General features: G+C 43.4%; 2 protein-coding genes across 46 annotated transcripts in view; both read left to right on the forward strand.

Annotated features, from left to right (window-relative positions):
- LOC118319082 (protocadherin gamma-C5-like) overlaps positions 1-19595 on the forward strand; it is a 205374-nt gene that overhangs the window by 166659 nt on the left and 19120 nt on the right. For 2 of the 45 annotated variants that reach the window (XM_047334624.1, XM_047334633.1), the window contains exon 1: positions 6564-9146. The exons of 37 other annotated variants lie outside the window; for them this stretch is intronic. In XM_047334624.1, coding sequence (XP_047190580.1) covers positions 6693-9146 — 2454 coding nt within the window. In that variant the 5' untranslated portion in view covers positions 6564-6692. Of the gene's footprint in view, positions 1-6563; positions 9147-9848; positions 12508-13639; positions 15956-16736; positions 19392-19595 lie in introns of those variants that run through there. 6 more of the 45 variants (XM_047334655.1, XM_047334656.1, XM_047334623.1 and 3 more) reach the window with 5 other exon arrangements.
- On the forward strand, positions 3378-6018 carry pcdh1g22 (protocadherin 1 gamma 22). Its single transcript, XM_047334658.1, has one exon. It carries the CDS (start codon positions 3493-3495, stop codon positions 6001-6003), a length of 2511 nt encoding a protein of 836 aa, XP_047190614.1. The 5' UTR covers positions 3378-3492; the 3' UTR covers positions 6004-6018.

Raw genomic sequence — 19595 nt, forward strand, 5'->3', positions numbered from 1 at the left:
TTTTCAACAAGTGACGCACATGTTAACATGCCTCACAGAACTTCTATCACCACTGATGATGACTTAAATGAGGCTATGATGGATGGAGTGTTTGTTGATGGCATGATCGACTGTGTAAGTGGCTTGATGGTCAAAACGTAAAACGGTTTTATTTGGGGTGTTACTCTCGATCACACTCATCATCACATGGGAATGATTTACAGTCTGTGTTGTTTAAGTGCACACTCAAACTTTAATACGCATCTCTGGGTGTCAGACGGTAAGTAATATATCTCCTTTGGAACACCCTCTTTTTCAGTGTTCGGAAAAAAAGTGCTTGGTTACATTTGGACTTAGACACCTCTCCCTACTTACATGCTTACATGGTTTAGAAAAAGTATAAGCAGGAAGGACCATATGTTGAAGTAACTGTCAGAAGAAGCAGCTTTGTATATTGGATTTTAGCCTTCAGTGTTTTTCTCTGGACCAGTAAACACTGTATATAGTTAATCAGACAGCATGACATAACAATTAAATAAAATATTGATCACATCATAAAGCTACCTACCAGTCATTTTTAGGCTGGGATGTATGGTGTTGATGCCTTCAATTGCATTATATCCTTATGTAGTATTATATCATACACATTGCTTGCCAGCCAGTATGCGAAAACTAAAACTGAATCAGTCTGAAGCAACATTCATGAAATAAATACAACCTTCGTGAATATTTATAATGTTCGGTTTGTGATTAAACAGTTTTCAAGAAGTTTGGATTCAACTGTAAATCATTTGCCATTGAATTCATGTTCTACAGAGATGTGTTTCTGTTATTTAATCTACATTTACTGATGTAAAATGTGGTGGACATAATAATAGAAATACCCATCTGTACCACAATACAGCTGTCTTTGTAACTGAAGTCTATAAGTATAAAACAAAAACAAAAGATGCCATGCCTCAAATTTATAACTCACAAACATGTAATGTTAGTAGTTTTCACAAAACCTAAACATACTGTATGTCTGGTAGTATTCATAGTGTTTATCGGTTTCTTGTATTTCAATGCAGCTTATATGCGTGTGGCTTTCTCTCAAAAGTCCTTCAGTATCACTTTGTCTGATACAGATTTGGATACTATCCAAAAGGATACATTATCATTTACATGTTGAGCATTTTCTGTATGAAGATGGCCTTGGCGCAGTAGGTACAACTGTCACCTTGCAGGAAGTTCAAATGGAAGTCTTTGTGGGCGCAGTGTGTTTGCCCTATGATGTAGTGGTAACCAGCCCTGCCAGTGAGAGGTAGCATGTGCTCCAGCCTGTACAGGATAATGGAGAATGAAAAGCAGATGAATGCATTGATGGATTAGTTTGCCTGCCCTTGTATGATGTTAAAACATGAGTAAACTTTAGTGGTAAACTTTTTCAGTGGTCTGTAGATCAGCAAAAGACATTGAACATTAGCAATATGAGTCTTAACTTGACATTTAAGTTTGAATGAAATGCATGAGTGCGTCCAAATATGGACACTAGAAATCCACTTTATGTTTCTTCATTCCTCCAAATATCACTTGAAAATGCCTTCCTAAAACTAGAAGCAAAATGTCATCAAAAATGTTTCAGAATAAAATTGTTGGATTTATCTAACATATCTGAATGTTGCTTTTCCTCCCCTAGTATAACAACAATATATTTCTAAGTTCCCAAATATTAAGGGGACAATGCGCTCTTGCACGCTTTATTTAATTTTCCTTCTCTATTCTTTTTTAAAATAATTTATCACAGTTTCCTTCATCATCTTCCAGCAAAAAAAAATTAAACAAAAAAAAACAGTTTTTATGTTTGTAAGTATTTTATAAATACATAGTTAAGTCAACAATTTACATGAGTTAACCAACATAACTAATATTGGACACGAAAATAATGTGTTTATAGACATTTTAAAATTATATAGATTTGATAGAATTTTTTTCATATTTTTTTTAGCTTTAATTATATTTCGAATCTGGTAATGCTTTGAATAAATATTTGATTCGTGAAAAAACTCCCCACTTGTAAATAATGTTTTTGGTTTAACTTACTCCTCCATTCACCTGCAGCAGATGTAGTCCTGTATTTAATCCTGTATTCGGTTAGAAAACAGTGATGATGATGATGACGATGACGATGATGACGATGGGGTTTCGTCCTCGTAGCTGCCTGCTGTCTGCAGTCGGAGTCTGACTCTTTCCTCCTCAGCCTGCAGCAGCAGCAGTTGTCCGCCTGTGTGGCGCTGTCCACAGCCGTGGTGCTGAACTCTCATAGGCTGCCTCTCCAGCTACATCTCCCTCTGCCGCCCACCTCCATTCAGAGCAGATGACTATTGCAGAGACTAGAGTTTGACTGTTTATTTTTTATATGAATTTGCCTAATTTTGAATAGTTTTTTTTTTTAGTTTTTTTAATTCAGCATTTAATTTTGGTGTTTTGAACTACATCATAAATATTCATGTCGGCGTATGGTGCCTTTTGCCACACAGGCATGTTGTATAAATACAAAGCATCGTGTGAAGATTGATTTAATGATTTAAAATGTACATCTGGTTGGAGATAATAGGGTAAAAATGTGTATATGTGAGCGAGAGATGGAGGGGAGAGCATGCCTTCATCTGCGCGCCCCCTCCCTTTTCACTTGCTCCACAGACCTCCATACGGGCATTTTACGTCCGCTGCTGACAGTTATCTCTCTGAGGCTTGTGGAGAGCCGTGAAGACGTAATGACGTGCTCAGACTGCACTGGCTTTCTCTGGCCACAGGAAGGCAACGAAGAGCCTTGCCAGCCACAAAGGCATGAGCATGTGTGCAGGCACATACAGGCAAGAGGATTTATTTTTATCATTATTATGAGTGATCATAATGATAATTCTTTCAATTATTTTTTCCATTACCTACATTTACCTACACTTTCATATTTATAGTAATTGATTTGCATACACATTTAAAGCATGTGTTAGAGGATGGTGAGACTCTAAAGAGAGACTCTAAATGTGCAATATCAATGTAAAATTAGCAGTTTTTATAATGCTCATTATGCTCTATACGTTTCTAAGTTAGTCTGTAAATGCACATTCTAAAAACTTAGAAAATAGGGAAAATATCTCATCATCTTACATGCATAGTCCTCACATCCCAACCGTTGCAGGCGGTGGGGACTTTAACTGATGACGTTTATGGAATCATGATTTTCCTTTTTTTTTTTTTTACGTCACTGTATTATAGATGTTCACTGTACCACGATTGGTGGAGGCGAGTGCATTTTCTCCGCCAATGAGAGCCAGAGCTGTACAAAGAGATCTACTCCGTCTCACCGAGTGTAGCTTCAGCGTCGTAACCGTTGCAATGCTCCGCACAGGAGGGGAGGGCTATGCAGACACAAAGCATGCCTGTCACTGTTATGCATAAGGACGCTTATACATCGGATTATAGACCTTCTCTGCTCAATCATTCGAGAAGTTTGGGTTGGAGTGAAAAGACATGGGATTTTTGGAACGAGGAATAATGTGGAACAAAATACCTGCATGGCAGTTTTTTTTGTGGTGGCATCATTTCTTGCTGTTGTGGAGTACAATAGACGGACAGACGCGCTACAGCATCCCGGAGGAACTGAAACAGGGCACCGTGGTAGGAAACCTAGCCAAAGACTTGGGGTTGGTTGTATCTGAACTGTATCGACGTAAATTGCGGATAACCTCGGAGGCTGGTCAGCAGTATTTTAGTGTTGACTTGGGGAAGGGAGAACTGGTGGTGACTGATAGGATAGACAGGGAGGAACTGTGTGGACAAAGACCGTCGTGTCTGTTGCCTTTGGAGCTGGTGATAGATAACCCCCTACAGCTGCACAGAGTCGAAATTGAAATACAGGACACAAACGATAATTCTCCCAGTTTTCTAACTAAAGAAAAGGTGTTGAAAATTGCAGAGCTGGTAAATCCAGGCGCGCGTTTTCCTCTAGAGAGTGCACAGGATCCAGATGTCGGCATCAATTCTGTACGCTCTTACCTCATAAGCAAAAACGACAATTTCAAATTGACTGTTAAAAACCACAAGGACGGAAGAAAAATCCCTGAACTAGTTCTCGAAAAACCTCTTGATCGAGAGAAGCTGCCTGTCCATAATTTGATCATCACCGCTGTAGATGGCGGAGATCCTGTGCGCTCAGGGACATCTGAAATAACTGTTATATTACTTGACATTAACGACAATGCGCCACAATTTGAGAAGCAGGTTTATGAGGCTAACGTCAGTGAGAAGGCAACACCTGGAACTGAAATTCTGCAAGTTAAAGCCACGGATGCAGATGAAGGACTAAACGGAGAAATTGAATATTTTTTTGCAGAGCAAACGACGGATCTAATTCTATCATTATTTGATGTTGAACCTTCTACCGGGGCTATTGTTGTCAAAGGAATTTTAGACCACGAAACGAATCATTTACACAGATTTGACATAACTGCCAAAGACAAAGGTAACCCTAAAATGGATGGGCATTGTGGCATCGAAATTAAAATAGTGGATATTAACGACAATGTACCTGAAATTATTGTGACGTCGTTAACAACACCTGTTCCAGAAGACTCTTCCATAGGAACAGTTATTGCATTAATTAGTGCAAAAGACGCAGATTCAGGAAACAACGGCAAGGTTACGTTGACCGTGTCTTCCAAATACCCCTTCAAGTTAAATCCATCGGTCTCTAACCATTACTCTTTAGTAACGAATGGGCCACTCGACCGTGAAAAAAATGGCCAATACAGTGTCAAGATAAGAGCTACTGATTCTGGAAAACCTCCGTTATCAAGTGAAAAAATAATACTCGTTGAATTATTAGATGTAAATGACAACCCACCAGTTTTCTCCCAACCTTCTTATGTCGTGTATGTAAAAGAGAACCATCCTCCTGGGAATATTTTGTTCTCAGTATCAGCCTCTGACCTGGATCACGGTGAAAACGCTAAACTCTCTTACTCTATACTGGACTCTAAAGTGCAGGACGTTTCTGTCTCGTCGTACGTTTACATTAACTCAGATAACGGCAGCATCTACAGCATGCACTCGTTTGACTACGAGAAACTGAAGGTGTTTCAGATCCAGGTTCAGGCAAAGGATCAGGGCTCTCCGTCTCTCAGCAGCAACGCCTCTGTCCATGTTTTTATCCTGGACCAGAACGACAACGCCCCCTCTGTTATCTACCCCTCCTCCGCTGCCCTGGGCTCCCTCTCTCACCAGAGGATGCCCCGCTCCGCTAAAGCGGGTCACCTGGTTACCAAGGTGACGGCCGTGGACGCTGACTCGGGCCATAACGCCTGGATCTCGTACAAACTGGCGGAGGCCACAGACGCCTCTCTGTTCACGGTCAATCAGTACACAGGGGAGGTGAGGACTAAACGCGCTGTGTACGAGCAGGACGACTCCTCTCAGAGGCTGCTCATAGAGATCAAGGACGACGGGGAACCGGTCCAGTCCTCCACCGTCACGGTGTCCATCCTGCTGGAGGACGGTCTCCATGAGCCCATCTTAGACCTCCGACACAAAGTGGCCGAGCCCAGCAAGAAAAACGGGAGAATCACCCTTTATTTGATTCTGTCTCTGGCCTCGGTGTCCGTGCTGTCTCTGGTGACTTTTCTCATCTTAGCGGTTAAATGCATCAGGAGCAGCACAAGCAGCGGTAGTTGCTGCATGAGACGGAGCGACTGTGATGATTACAAGAACCCCAACAGAAACCTGCAGATTCAGCTCAACTCTGACGGACCTATAAAGTACGTGGAGGTCCTGGGAGGAGACATGTTGTCTCAGAGTCAGTCCTTCAGGTCCTGCATGTCTCCAATGTCAGAGTACAGTGATTTCACTTTGATTAAGCCCAGCAGCACCACTGACTTTAAGGAGGTGATCAGTGTCCTGGATGCGTCTTTACCCGACAGCACCTGGACCTTTGAGAGCCAACAGGTGAGCAGAGAACAGCCATGTATCTCTATTATAATTGAATAAACTTGTACTTTATTTTATTTTTTACCGAACAATAGATACTATATCATATGAAGAAACTGTAACCAATACATCTGTCAGTCTTACACTCGTTCATTTCCTTAGCCAAATCTGAATAGTTCAGCACCACGATAGTGGACAGCGACTCTTGGTGGAATGTACTGATTTGTATACCTAAATCATTCAAGTGTGAGTGTTGTTGATATTTTCAGGGGGAAAAGTTTCTATAAAAATGTAATGACAGTGGAAAAAAAAGACTTTTACATTGAGGAGATGATCATAGGTCTATTTTCTTTCGTTCCTTTACAATCTTTGATATCCCACAACTCTCATAAACCTTGCTTGTGTTCACAATGAAGAGCCATGAACACAATGGATGCTGTGTCTTTAAGAGTGTCGATTAGCCTCCCTCTCATTGGATGGTGGAAATCGACGCTCTGCACCAATAGGATTCAGAACTGTACAAAGCAATCTAGTCCCTGCCCCCCTGCAGCCTCTGCGCTGTAACACTTGGACTGCACAGACATAGAAGCGAGAGCAATGAGCTCTCATTTTAGAATATGAAAATTGCATATTACTGCTTATTTCCATAAGTTAAAATCGTTCAATGGGAATAAAGCCTGCGATGAAGGTTTTCTGGATTTTTCTATGCACCATGTCGGTTGGAATGTATTTATTATAGCGGACGAAGGATGACAAAGACAATGGGATACCGAGACTGGAGGTGGCAGGCGCTTTGGTGGCATCATTTCTTTCTCTTGTGGAGTATAACACACGGACAGACTCGTTACAGCATCCCGGAGGAACTAAAACAGGGCTCTGTGGTAGGAAATCTAGCCAAAGATCTTGGTTTGGGACTGTCTGAGATTTTTGACCGTAAGCTGCGAGTCGCCTCTGAGGCTGGTAAGCAGTATTTCACTGTGGATGCGGGGAAGGGCGAGCTGGTGGTGAATGACAGAATAGACAGAGAGGCTCTATGTGGACAAAGCGTCAGCTGCGTGTTGCCTCTGCAGGTCGTGATTGAAGACCCGCTACAACTGTTTCGTGTTGAGGTTGAGATACAAGACATTAATGACAATTCGCCAAGATTCCCATCGAATGATATCACATTGGAGATTGCTGAATCTACCGTGGCTGGGGTTCGATTCCCTTTAGAAAGCGCCATAGACCCAGATGTTGGCAGTAATTCCCTGAAGTCGTATACTCTCAGTAAAGACGAGTGTTTTAGTATTCGAGTTAAAGAAGTTGCCGGTGGACGAAAAGTCCCTGAATTAATTTTAGCGAAGCTTTTAGACAGAGAGAAAAAGGCTGTTCATAGGCTTTTGTTGACAGCTCTAGATGGAGGCAACCCACTGAGATCAGGAACCTCTCAAATATCCATTAAAGTTCTTGACATCAACGATAACGTACCGGCTTTTGAGAAAACCTTATATAAAGTATCTATTAATGAAAATGCTGCAGAGGGTGCAATGATTGTACAAACAAAAGCAGCAGATATGGATGAGGGTCAAAACGGAGAAATAGAATATTCTTTTGGAGCGCACACATCCGAAAGTGTTCTCTCTGTTTTTAGTATTGATCATATTTCCGGGACAGTATACCTTAAAGGAAAACTCGATTTTGAATCAACTTCAAATTATGAAATAGACATAAGTGCGAAAGACAAAGGCAGCCCGAGGATGGAGGGGCACTGTATTGTCCATGTCGAAGTTTTAGATGATAACGATAATGCCCCAGAAATAATACTCACATCTCATCCAAAACCAGTGCGAGAGGACTCTCCTAATGGCACCGTAGTAGCTTTGATCAGTGTCCGAGATCTAGACTCTGGCGATAACGGTAAAGTGAAATTACAGCTCCCCAAAAACTCTAGATTTGCACTGAGACCATCGTTCTCCCAAAATTACGCACTGGTTACCAAAGGCATTTTAGATCGAGAAAATGTCTCCGAATATAACATTGAAATTACTGCCGATGATTCAGGCTCTCCTCCTTTGTCCAGTAAGAAGATTATACCTGTCAGCATCACTGATGTGAATGACAACCCTCCTGTTTTCACTCAGTCCTCCTATAATGTATATTTAAAAGAGAATGGGGTACCAGGATCTATACTGTTCTCAGTATCAGCCTCTGACCTGGATCATGGTGAAAACGCTAAACTCTCTTACTCTATACTGGACTCTAAAGTGCAGGACGTTTCTGTCTCGTCGTACGTTTACATTAACTCAGATAACGGCAGCATCTACAGCATGCACTCGTTTGACTACGAGAAACTGAAGGTGTTTCAGATCCAGGTTCAGGCAAAGGATCAGGGCTCTCCGTCTCTCAGCAGCAACGCCTCTGTCCATGTTTTTATCCTGGACCAGAACGACAACGCCCCCTCTGTTATCTACCCCTCCTCCGCTGCCCTGGGCTCCCTCTCTCACCAGAGGATGCCCCGCTCTGCTAAAGCGGGTCACCTGGTTACCAAGGTGACGGCCGTGGACGCTGACTCGGGCCATAACGCCTGGATCTCGTACAAACTGGCGGAGGCCACAGACGCCTCTCTGTTCACGGTCAATCAGTACACAGGGGAGGTGAGGACTAAACGCGCTGTGTACGAGCAGGACGACTCCTCTCAGAGGCTGCTCATAGAGATCAAGGACGACGGGGAACCGGTCCAGTCCTCCACCGTCACGGTGTCCATCCTGCTGGAGGACGGTCTCCATGAGCCCATCTTAGACCTCCGACACAAAGTGGCCGAGCCCAGCAAGAAAAACGGGAGAATCACCCTTTATTTGATTCTGTCTCTGGCCTCGGTGTCCGTGCTGTCTCTGGTGACTTTTCTCATCTTAGCGGTTAAATGCATCAGGAGCAGCACAAGCAGCGGTAGTTGCTGCATGAGACGGAGCGACTGTGATGATTACAAGAACCCCAACAGAAACCTGCAGATTCAGCTCAACTCTGACGGACCTATAAAGTACGTGGAGGTCCTGGGAGGAGACATGTTGTCTCAGAGTCAGTCCTTCAGGTCCTGCATGTCTCCAATGTCAGAGTACAGTGATTTCACTTTGATTAAGCCCAGCAGCACCACTGACTTTAAGGAGGTGATCAGTGTCCTGGATGCGTCTTTACCCGACAGCACCTGGACCTTCGAGAGCCAACAGGTGAGCAGATGAAAGCAATTCATATTTATGATGAAAATTAAATACCTTGCTTTTCTCTACTTGGTCAGATTTGTGTGTAGTGGGCCATGGAAACAAATTTGTCGAAACAAATGTACCTATATATGCATCCATCCAGCCTGTTTGTATAATGTTTTCATCACACATTGTGCAGTGTCTATTATTGAATCGTATTTCTTTTTTTTAGGATTAGCCAAGCAACATGTATGAAATATATTCACAAATGGTTTTAAATGCAAAAACTCAAGTTCACACATACACGTTTGAATAATGCAGCACCATGCGTGTGGACAGCGACTGAGAAATGCAGCAACTATCATGTGACGATAAAACCGTGAATATTTATTTGCTCTGTACTTTCATACCAACCGTAAATAACAGTAACGATTTTACATATTTTTTTGAAATGAGACATCTGATTTTACCTTTAAAGCATCTTTGAGGTTGTGTTTGCCTGGTATTGTTTTAAATTGAACGATAATGTGGCGGTTACATATTATTATGTGGCATTCACTCAGATTTGTTATAATCAGCCCAGATTAAAGCTCAGAAACAGACTCAAAGCTGTCTCTTCAGGAGTGTTGATCAGCGTCGCTCTCATTGGATGGTGGCAATAAACCCTCTGCACCAATAGGATTCAGCACTGTACAAAGCAATCTAGTCCCTCCCCCCTGCAGCATCGGCGCTGTAACACTTACAATGCAATGAGCTCGAGGAGAGGCATCTATGAGCTCACGTTTTCTAAGATTTAAACATATCATGTTTTAGCTTTCAGCCATGCTCAGACGCTGTGGTGTTTTTTCGTTGGGAGTATTTCTTACCATGTTGGATTTCAGCATCGCTGTGAACATTATCTCGTTTGGAATTAACGTGTGATAACGGACCGGGGATGACAAAGACAATGGGATGCAGAGACTGGAGGTGGCAGGCGCTTTGGTGGCATCATTTCTTTCTCTTGTGGAGTGTAACACACGGACAGACTCGTTACAGCATCCCGGAGGAGCTGGAACGAGGCTCCGTGGTAGGAAATCTAGCCAAAGATCTTGGTTTGAGACTGTCTGAGATTTTTGACCGTAAAATGCGAGTCGCCTCTGAGGCTGGTAAGCAGTATTTCACTGTGGATGCGGGGAAGGGCGAGCTGGTGGTGAATGACAGAATAGACAGAGAGGCTCTATGTGGACAAAGCGCCAGCTGTGTTCTACCTCTGCAAGTAGTCGTTGAAAATCCATTGCAGTCGCATCGAATTGAAGTGGAAATACGAGACATAAATGACAATTCTCCTCGTTTCCTTACACAGGAGGTTAATCTTAAAATACCAGAATCAGTAGCGCCTGGCAGACGTTTTCCTCTGGAGAGCGCAGAGGACCCCGATGTTGGAGGCAATTCTTTGAAAACATACTCCCTCAGCAAAAACGATTACTTTTCTCTGAAATATAAAGACACAAAAAACGGAAAAGCGGTTCCAGAATTAGTGTTAGAAAGGCCACTGGACCGGGAAAAAAATGCTCTCCATCAGCTGCTGTTGACAGCATTAGATGGAGGAAACCCTGTCACATCGGGAACATGTAAGATCACTATTACCGTACTTGATAATAACGATAATTTTCCAGTATTCAACGAAAATGAATACAAAGTCTCTTTAAAGGAAAACAGCATTAAAGGAACATTTGTAATCAAACTTACAGCAACAGATGCTGACGATGGTCTGAATAGTGAAGTTAAATATTCGTTTGGGTCCCGCACTCCAGAGTCTGTGTTATCAACACTGGAAATTAACGATATAACAGGAGAAATTGTATTAATAGGGGTGTTAGATTATGAAACGTCCAAATCATACCTTATCGATATAACTGCTAAAGACAGAGGCGTCCCCGAAATGGAGGGTCACTGTCGCGTACAGCTGGACGTGGAGGATATAAACGATAATGCTCCAGAGATTGTGCTGAATTCAAAACCCACGCCTGTCCGTGAGGACGCACCAAGTGGCACAGTGGTGGCTTTGATCAGTGCACGAGACCTTGACTCTGGTAATAACGGTAGAGTGACATTGCAACTTCCCAAACATTCTAGTTTCTCTCTTAAACCATCGTTTTCTAATAACTACGAATTGGTTACCAGCGGTGCTCTAGACAGGGAGAGTTTCTCAGAATGTAATGTTCAAATTACTGCCACTGATTCAGGCTCTCCTCCTCTGTCCAGTAAGAAGATTATACCTGTCAGCATCACTGATGTGAATGACAACCCTCCTGTCTTCACCCAGTCCTCATATAATGTATATTTAAAAGAGAATGGGGTACCAGGATCTATACTGTTCTCAGTATCAGCCTCTGACCTGGATCACGGTGAAAACGCTAAACTCTCTTACTCTATACTGGACTCTAAAGTGCAGGACGTTTCCGTCTCGTCGTACGTTTACATTAACTCAGATAACGGCAGCATCTACAGCATGCACTCGTTTGACTACGAGAAACTGAAGGTGTTTCAGATCCAGGTTCAGGCAAAGGATCAGGGCTCTCCGTCTCTCAGCAGCAACGCCACTGTCCATGTTTTTATCCTGGACCAGAACGACAACGCCCCCTCTGTTATCTACCCCTCCTCCGCTGCCCTGGGCTCCCTCTCTCACCAGAGGATGCCCCGCTCCGCTAAAGCGGGTCACCTGGTTACCAAGGTGACGGCCGTGGACGCTGACTCGGGCCATAACGCCTGGATCTCGTACAAACTGGCGGAGGCCACAGACGCCTCTCTGTTCACGGTCAATCAGTACACAGGGGAGGTGAGGACTAAACGCGCTGTGTACGAGCAGGACGACTCCTCTCAGAGGCTGCTCATAGAGATCAAGGACGACGGGGAACCGGTCCAGTCCTCCACCGTCACGGTGTCCATCATGCTGGAGGACGGTCTCCATGAGCCCATCTTAGACCTCCGACACAAAGTGGCCGAGCCCAGCAAGAAAAACGGGAGAATCACCCTTTATTTGATTCTGTCTCTGGCCTCGGTGTCCGTGCTGTCTCTGGTGACTTTTCTCATCTTAGCGGTTAAATGCATCAGGAGCAGCACAAGCAGCGGTAGTTGCTGCATGAGACGGAGCGACTGTGATGATTACAAGAACCCAAACAGAAACCTGCAGATTCAGCTCAACTCTGACGGACCTATAAAGTACGTGGAGGTCCTGGGGGGAGACATGTTGTCTCAGAGTCAGTCCTTCAGGTCCTGCATGTCTCCAATGTCAGAGTACAGTGATTTCACTTTGATTAAGCCCAGCAGCACCACTGACTTTAAGGAGGTGATCAGTGTCCTGGATGCGAGTTTACCCGACAGCACCTGGACCTTTGAGAGCCAGCAGGTGAGCAGAGAGTAAAATCATTTACTGTACATTTGCATACAATAATCAATTAACTTTTCTAATGATTCATTGTCTGTCCTCGAGGGATTGAATTTGATATGATGCACGACATTGTTTAAAGTATCACCATAGATTTATACCATCAGCATAATTTGTATTGACATAACGGACCAAAATAACGTCTATCACCTTTCCTCCACACTTGCAACTGCACGTTTACACTTCATGATGAAGTATCTTCACTTTTTTCACAAGCAACTCGTTAAATATCAAAAATAGAAATGAAAGAAAGTTTATGATAACTAGTAGATTAATTTTAGCCCGTCTGTAGGATTTCGTATCTTCTTTAGTTTCTGCAGATCTTTATAAAAGAGCCTGCTATGAGGCTGACAGATTGATTAAGGACTCTAAAATGTGTCATCCATATTCTAATATATATAATTAAAATATAAGCATGTGCTGGAAGTTTGCTTTTCATTTTTAAATGAGTTTGGATTTAATATTAACACATGTTGTAAAATTGATTTGAATGCAATTATTTAAACTCCAGAGTAAATATTGTTAAAATAATGACCATCAAAATGAAAAAGAGAAATTCGTTTCATTTCTAATAGACGTCTCCGTTTTATTAAATACTCCTTGTGCCATTTCATGCATTCTTTAATAGCACTGCTGGGTCTCTAGCACAGCTCGAGCTCATTGGATGACGGTGAGATGCTCTGCACCAATAGCGTTAGGAGTTGTACAAAGAGATCTATTCCCTCCCCCATCCACCCTCAACATTGTAGCCAGTACATTGCTCCTACCCGAGATGAGAGGAGGATGCGTTTACACACTCAGATTAAATATCATGATTTTTATTTGCACGTCATGATGGATACATATGGAAATCTCTTGAGTACTGCGAGTTTTTCTTTGATGGATTTTCACATTCAGGACTTTATTCTACACGATGCGTCGATGGGAAATAACGTCTTGTTGTGAGAGACCGGGGATGACAAAGACAATGGGATGCAGAGACTGGAGGTGGCAGGCGCTTTGGTGGCATCATTTCTTTCTCTTGTGGAGTGTAACACACGGACAGACTCGTTACAGCATCCCGGAGGAGCTGGAACGAGGCTCCGTGGTAGGAAATCTAGCCAAAGATCTTGGTTTGGGACTGTCTGAGATTTTCGACCGTAAAATGCGAGTCGCCTCTGAGACTGATGAGCAGTATTTCACTGTGGATGCGGGGAAGGGCGAGCTGGTGGTGAATGACAGAATAGACAGAGAGGCTCTATGTGGACAAAGCGCCAGCTGTGTTCTACCTCTGCAGGTGGTGATAGAGAATCCGTTACAGTTACACCGGATAGAAGTAGAAATTAGAGACGTAAACGACAACGCTCCTAGTTTTCTTAAAAGTGACCATATAATAGAAATTGCAGAATCCACCGTTGTAGGTGTTCGTTTTCCCTTAGAGAGTGCAGAGGATCCCGATGTTGGGACTAACGGGTTAAAGACGTACACTCTGAGCAAAGACGATTGCTTTATTTTAAAAGTAAAAGAAATTGAAAATGGAAGAAAAATACCTGAATTGGTTTTAAATAAGTCATTAGATCGGGAGAAAAAAACAATTCACAATTTATTTCTTACTGCTGTGGACGGAGGAAACCCGGTCAAGTCTGGAACTTCAAAAATATCTATAACTGTGCTTGATATTAACGATAATGTGCCAATATTCGAAAATAACTTGTATAAAGTCGCTGTTCAAGAAAACAGTGCAAATGGCTCCTTTGTAATCACAACAAAAGCTACGGACATAGACGAGGGTGCAAATGGAGAAATTGAATACTCGCTTGGCATACACACACCACCGTCGGTGCTGTCATTGTTTCGTATAGATTCTGAAACTGGAGATATATATTTGAAAAAACAGTTAGACCATGAAGATCAAACCTCATATCGAATAGATATAAGTGCAAAAGACAAAGGCTTGCCTAGAATGGAGGGTCACTGCAGTGTGCAGGTGGATGTCTTAGACATCAATGATAATGCCCCGGAAATAGTGATGACTTCAAAACCCTCTTCTGTGCCCGAAGACTCTCGCAGTGGCACAGTAGTGGCTTTACTCAAAGTCCGAGACCTTGATTCTGGTGATAACAGTAAAGTAACGTTACAGCTTCCCAAAGGTTCTCCCTTTACTCTAAAACCATCATTTTCTAATAATTACGCACTGGTTACCAACGGTGCTTTGGACAGAGAAAGATTCTCAGAGTATAATATTGAGATAACAGCCACTGATTCAGGCTCTCCTCCTCTGTCCAGTAAGAAGATTATACCTGTCAGCATCACTGATGTGAATGACAACCCTCCTGTCTTCACTCAGTCCTCCTATAATGTATATTTAAAAGAGAATGGGGTACCAGGATCTATACTGTTCTCAGTATCAGCCTCTGACCTGGATCACGGTGAAAACGCTAAACTCTCTTACTCCATACTGGACTCTAAAGTGCAGGACGTTTCCGTCTCGTCGTACGTTTACATTAACTCAGATAACGGCAGCATCTACAGCATGCACTCGTTTGACTACGAGAAACTGAAGGTGTTTCAGATCCAGGTTCAGGCAAAGGATCAGGGCTCTCCGTCTCTCAGCAGCAACGCCACTGTCCATGTTTTTATCCTGGACCAGAACGACAACGCCCCCTCTGTTATCTACCCCTCCTCCGCTGCCCTGGGCTCCCTCTCTCACCAGAGGATGCCCCGCTCCGCTAAAGCGGGTCACCTGGTTACCAAGGTGACGGCCGTGGACGCTGACTCGGGCCATAACGCCTGGATCTCGTACAAACTGGCGGAGGCCACAGACGCCTCTCTGTTCACGGTCAATCAGTACACAGGGGAGGTGAGGACTAAACGCGCTGTGTACGAGCAGGACGACTCCTCTCAGAGGCTGCTCATAGAGATCAAGGACGACGGGGAACCGGTCCAGTCCTCCACCGTCACGGTGTCCATCCTGCTGGAGGACGGTCTCCATGAGCCCATCTTAGACCTCCGACACAAAGTGGCCGAGCCCAGCAAGAAAAACGGGAGAATCACCCTTTATTTGATTCTGTCTCTGGCCTCGGTGTCCGTGCTGTCTCTGGTGACTTTTCTCATCTTAGCGGTTAAATGCATCAGGAGCAGCACAAGCAGCGGTAGTTGCTGCATGAGACGGAGCGACTGTGATGATTACAAGAACCCCAACAGAAACCTGCAGATTCAGCTCAACTCTGACGGACCTATAAAGTACGTGGAGGTCCTGGGGGGAGACATGTTGTCTCAGAGTCAGTCCTTCAGGTCCTGCATGTCTCCAATGTCAGAGTACAGTGATTTCACTTTGATTAAGCCCAGCAGCACCACTGACTTTAAGGAGGTGATCAGTGTCCTGGATGCGTCTTTACCCGACAGCACCTGGACCTTTGAGAGCCAGCAGGTGAGCAGAGAACAACAGGCCCTTATTGGCACATGAATATTGTTTTGAACCTATAACACGTATGTGTGGGTAGAAGTTTGTATTCGGGTGTTTCTATTCGCAGCTTCATGCATATGATTAGATTTTAAATGTGATTCGTGCAAAACTAAAAAAAATAATTGTTTCTGCGTATGAAATATTTTTTATTTGTAATAATACAGATCGGTATCCCCATTCCAAACATATACTACAGGTAAGCTTTCAAACGGTGCTGTTCTGCCACTATAATCAGTGAAAAAGTTTATTGAGTTCATTATATTTATGGGTAACGTCTTTTAATGTTTGCACATATATATAAATATATATATATTTAAAAAATCTAAATTGTCCCTCATTGAACAGTTTATATTACATCAGTCAACTGAATGTTTGAAAATATGTTTTCCCCTCATTTTAAAGATGTATCTATTATTGATTAGGATAATAGCAGCTTCAACCACTGAAAATCAGATGTAAATTCGCTTTTCAATTATTTATTATAAGAATACGTTTTTATTCCATGGGTTGGGGTTTTTTTCTGGTGTTTTCATCTAATGAATCCAGTAAATGATCACATTAATATTTCTTCCCTAATGTCATGGTTGTATATTGCGACTGTGTGTGTGTGTGTGTGTGTGTGTGTGTGTGTGTGTATAGCTTTGTGGGCAGACTTGGCTTTCTGTGATTGGATAGTGAAGATGGCTGCTGTGAACCAACAGCATGCAGCACTGTACAAAGAGATCTACTCCATCCCCCTTTCACTCTCACCACGGAAACAATCGCAGTGTCAGAGCTGCAGGGGAGATGTGTGTATTCGAAGGTGTCGGGAATTTAGCTCTTAGTTTGAACCAATCACTCTAGGATATTTTTATACTGGAATGTACATTTTTGTGTTGGAATTTCTACGGAGTTAGTTGTGTGAACAACACCCCGATGGGAAATGACATATTTTAACGGACCGGGGATGACAAAGACAATGGGATACCGAGACCGGAGGTGGCTGGCGCTTTGGTGGCATCATTTCTTTCTCTTGTGGAGTATAACACACGGACAGACTCGTTACAGCATCCCGGAGGAACTAAAACAGGGCTCCGTGGTAGGAAATCTAGCCAAAGATCTTGGTTTGGGACTGTCTGAGATATTTGACCGTAAGCTGCGAGTCGCCTCTGAGGCTGGTAAGCAGTATTTCACTGTGGATGCGGGGAAGGGCGAGCTGGTGGTGAATGACAGAATAGACAGAGAGGCTCTATGTGGACAAAGCGCCAGCTGTGTTCTACCTCTGCAAGTAGTCATAGAGAATCCACTACATCTTTATCGGATAGAGGTAGAAATAAGAGACGTGAATGACAATTCCCCGAGTTTTCTCAGCAAAGAAAGACATTTTAAAATTGCGGAGCTGACAGCGGTGGGTGCGCGATATCCTTTGGAGACCGCACAAGATCTCGACGTGGGAAGTAATTCTCTTAAATCGTACAGTCTCAGCAAAGATGAATGTTTTAGTTTGAAAATTAAGGAGTTGACTAATGGAAGAAAGGTGCCAGAACTTGTACTGGAGAAACCACTCGATAGAGAAAGACAAAACGTCCATAATTTACTGCTCACAGCGTTAGATGGGGGCAACCCGGTCAAAAGTGGAACATCACAGATTATAGTGACTGTGTTAGACAACAACGACAACGTCCCTGTTTTCAAAAAGGCGTTATATAAAATAAGCCTACCCGAAAATAGTCCAAGTGGCTTCATGCTCTTGAAGGTAGAAGCAACAGACGCAGACGAGGGTATAAATGGAGAGATTGAATATGCATTTGCTGACCATACACCCGAGACACTACTGTCTATTGTTCAGATAAACTCTGAATCAGGAGAACTTTTCCTTATAGGACAGTTGGATTATGAAAACGTTGCAATACATGAAATAGACATTACCGCAAAAGATAAAGGCATTCCTGAAATGGAAGGTCACTGTCGTGTTCAAGTGGAGGTGATAGACATGAATGATAATGCTCCAGAAATTGTCCTTACTTCAAAACCGAGCCAAGTGCCCGAGGACGCACCAAGTGGCACAGTAGTGGCTCTGCTCACTGCTCGGGACCTTGACTCCGGTGATAATGGTAAAGTGACATTACAACTTCCAAAAGATTCTCCTCTTACGCTGAAACCTTCATTCTCTAATAACTATGCGCTGGTGACAAGGGGTGGTCTAGATAGAGAGATTTCCCATCAATATAATATTGAAATAACGGCCACTGATTCAGGCTCTCCTCCTCTTTCCAGTTGTAAAATTATAAATGTCAGCGTCACTGATGTGAATGACAACCCTCCTGTCTTCACCCAGTCCTCCTATAATGTATATTTAAAAGAGAATGGGGTACCAGGATCTATACTGTTCTCAGTATCAGCCTCTGACCTGGATCACGGTGAAAACGCTAAACTCTCTTACTCTATACTGGACTCTAAAGTGCAGGACGTTTCTGTCTCGTCGTACGTTTACATTAACTCAGATAACGGCAGCATCTACAGCATGCACTCGTTTGACTACGAGAAACTGAAGGTGTTTCAGATCCAGGTTCAGGCAAAGGATCAGGGCTCTCCGTCTCTCAGCAGCAACGCCACTGTCCATGTTTTTATCCTGGACCAGAACGACAACGCCCCCTCTGTTATCTACCCCTCCTCCGCTGCCCTGGGCTCCCTCTCTCACCAGAGGATGCCCCGCTCCGCTAAAGCGGGTCACCTGGTTACCAAGGTGACGGCCGTGGACGCTGACTCGGGCCATAACGCCTGGATCTCGTACAAACTGGCGGAGGCCACAGACGCCTCTCTGTTCACGGTCAATCAGTACACAGGGGAGGTGAGGACTAAACGCGCTGTGTACGAGCAGGACGACTCCTCTCAGAGGCTGCTCATAGAGATCAAGGACGACGGGGAACCGGTCCAGTCCTCCACCGTCACGGTGTCCATCCTGCTGGAGGACGGTCTCCATGAGCCCATCTTAGACCTCCGACACAAAGTGGCCGAGCCCAGCAAGAAAAACGGGAGAATCACCCTTTATTTGATTCTGTCTCTGGCCTCGGTGTCCGTGCTGTCTCTGGTGACTTTTCTCATCTTAGCGGTTAAATGCATCAGGAGCAGCACAAGCAGCGGTAGTTGCTGCATGAGACGGAGCGACTGTGATGATTACAAGAACCCCAACAGAAACCTGCAGATTCAGCTCAACTCTGACGGACCTATAAAGTACGTGGAGGTCCTGGGAGGAGACATGTTGTCTCAGAGTCAGTCCTTCAGGTCCTGCATGTCTCCAATGTCAGAGTACAGTGATTTCACTTTGATTAAGCCCAGCAGCACCACTGACTTTAAGGAGGTGATCAGTGTCCTGGATGCGTCTTTACCCGACAGCACCTGGACCTTTGAGAGCCAACAGGTGAGCAGAGAGTAATATAAAATGGCTTTTATATTTATATGTATATATATATATATATATATATATATTTTTTTTTTTTTTTTTTCTTTGTTGGAAATCAACACAACAATGCAATTCAACAGATTCCCTACAAGTATTGTATAATATTTGTTTCCTTACAATACCCATATAACACAAATATTAGATTTCTATCCAAATAAAATA

Source organism: Scophthalmus maximus, chromosome 9 (assembly GCF_022379125.1).
Source record: "Scophthalmus maximus strain ysfricsl-2021 chromosome 9, ASM2237912v1, whole genome shotgun sequence".
NCBI lineage: Eukaryota > Metazoa > Chordata > Actinopteri > Pleuronectiformes > Scophthalmidae > Scophthalmus > Scophthalmus maximus.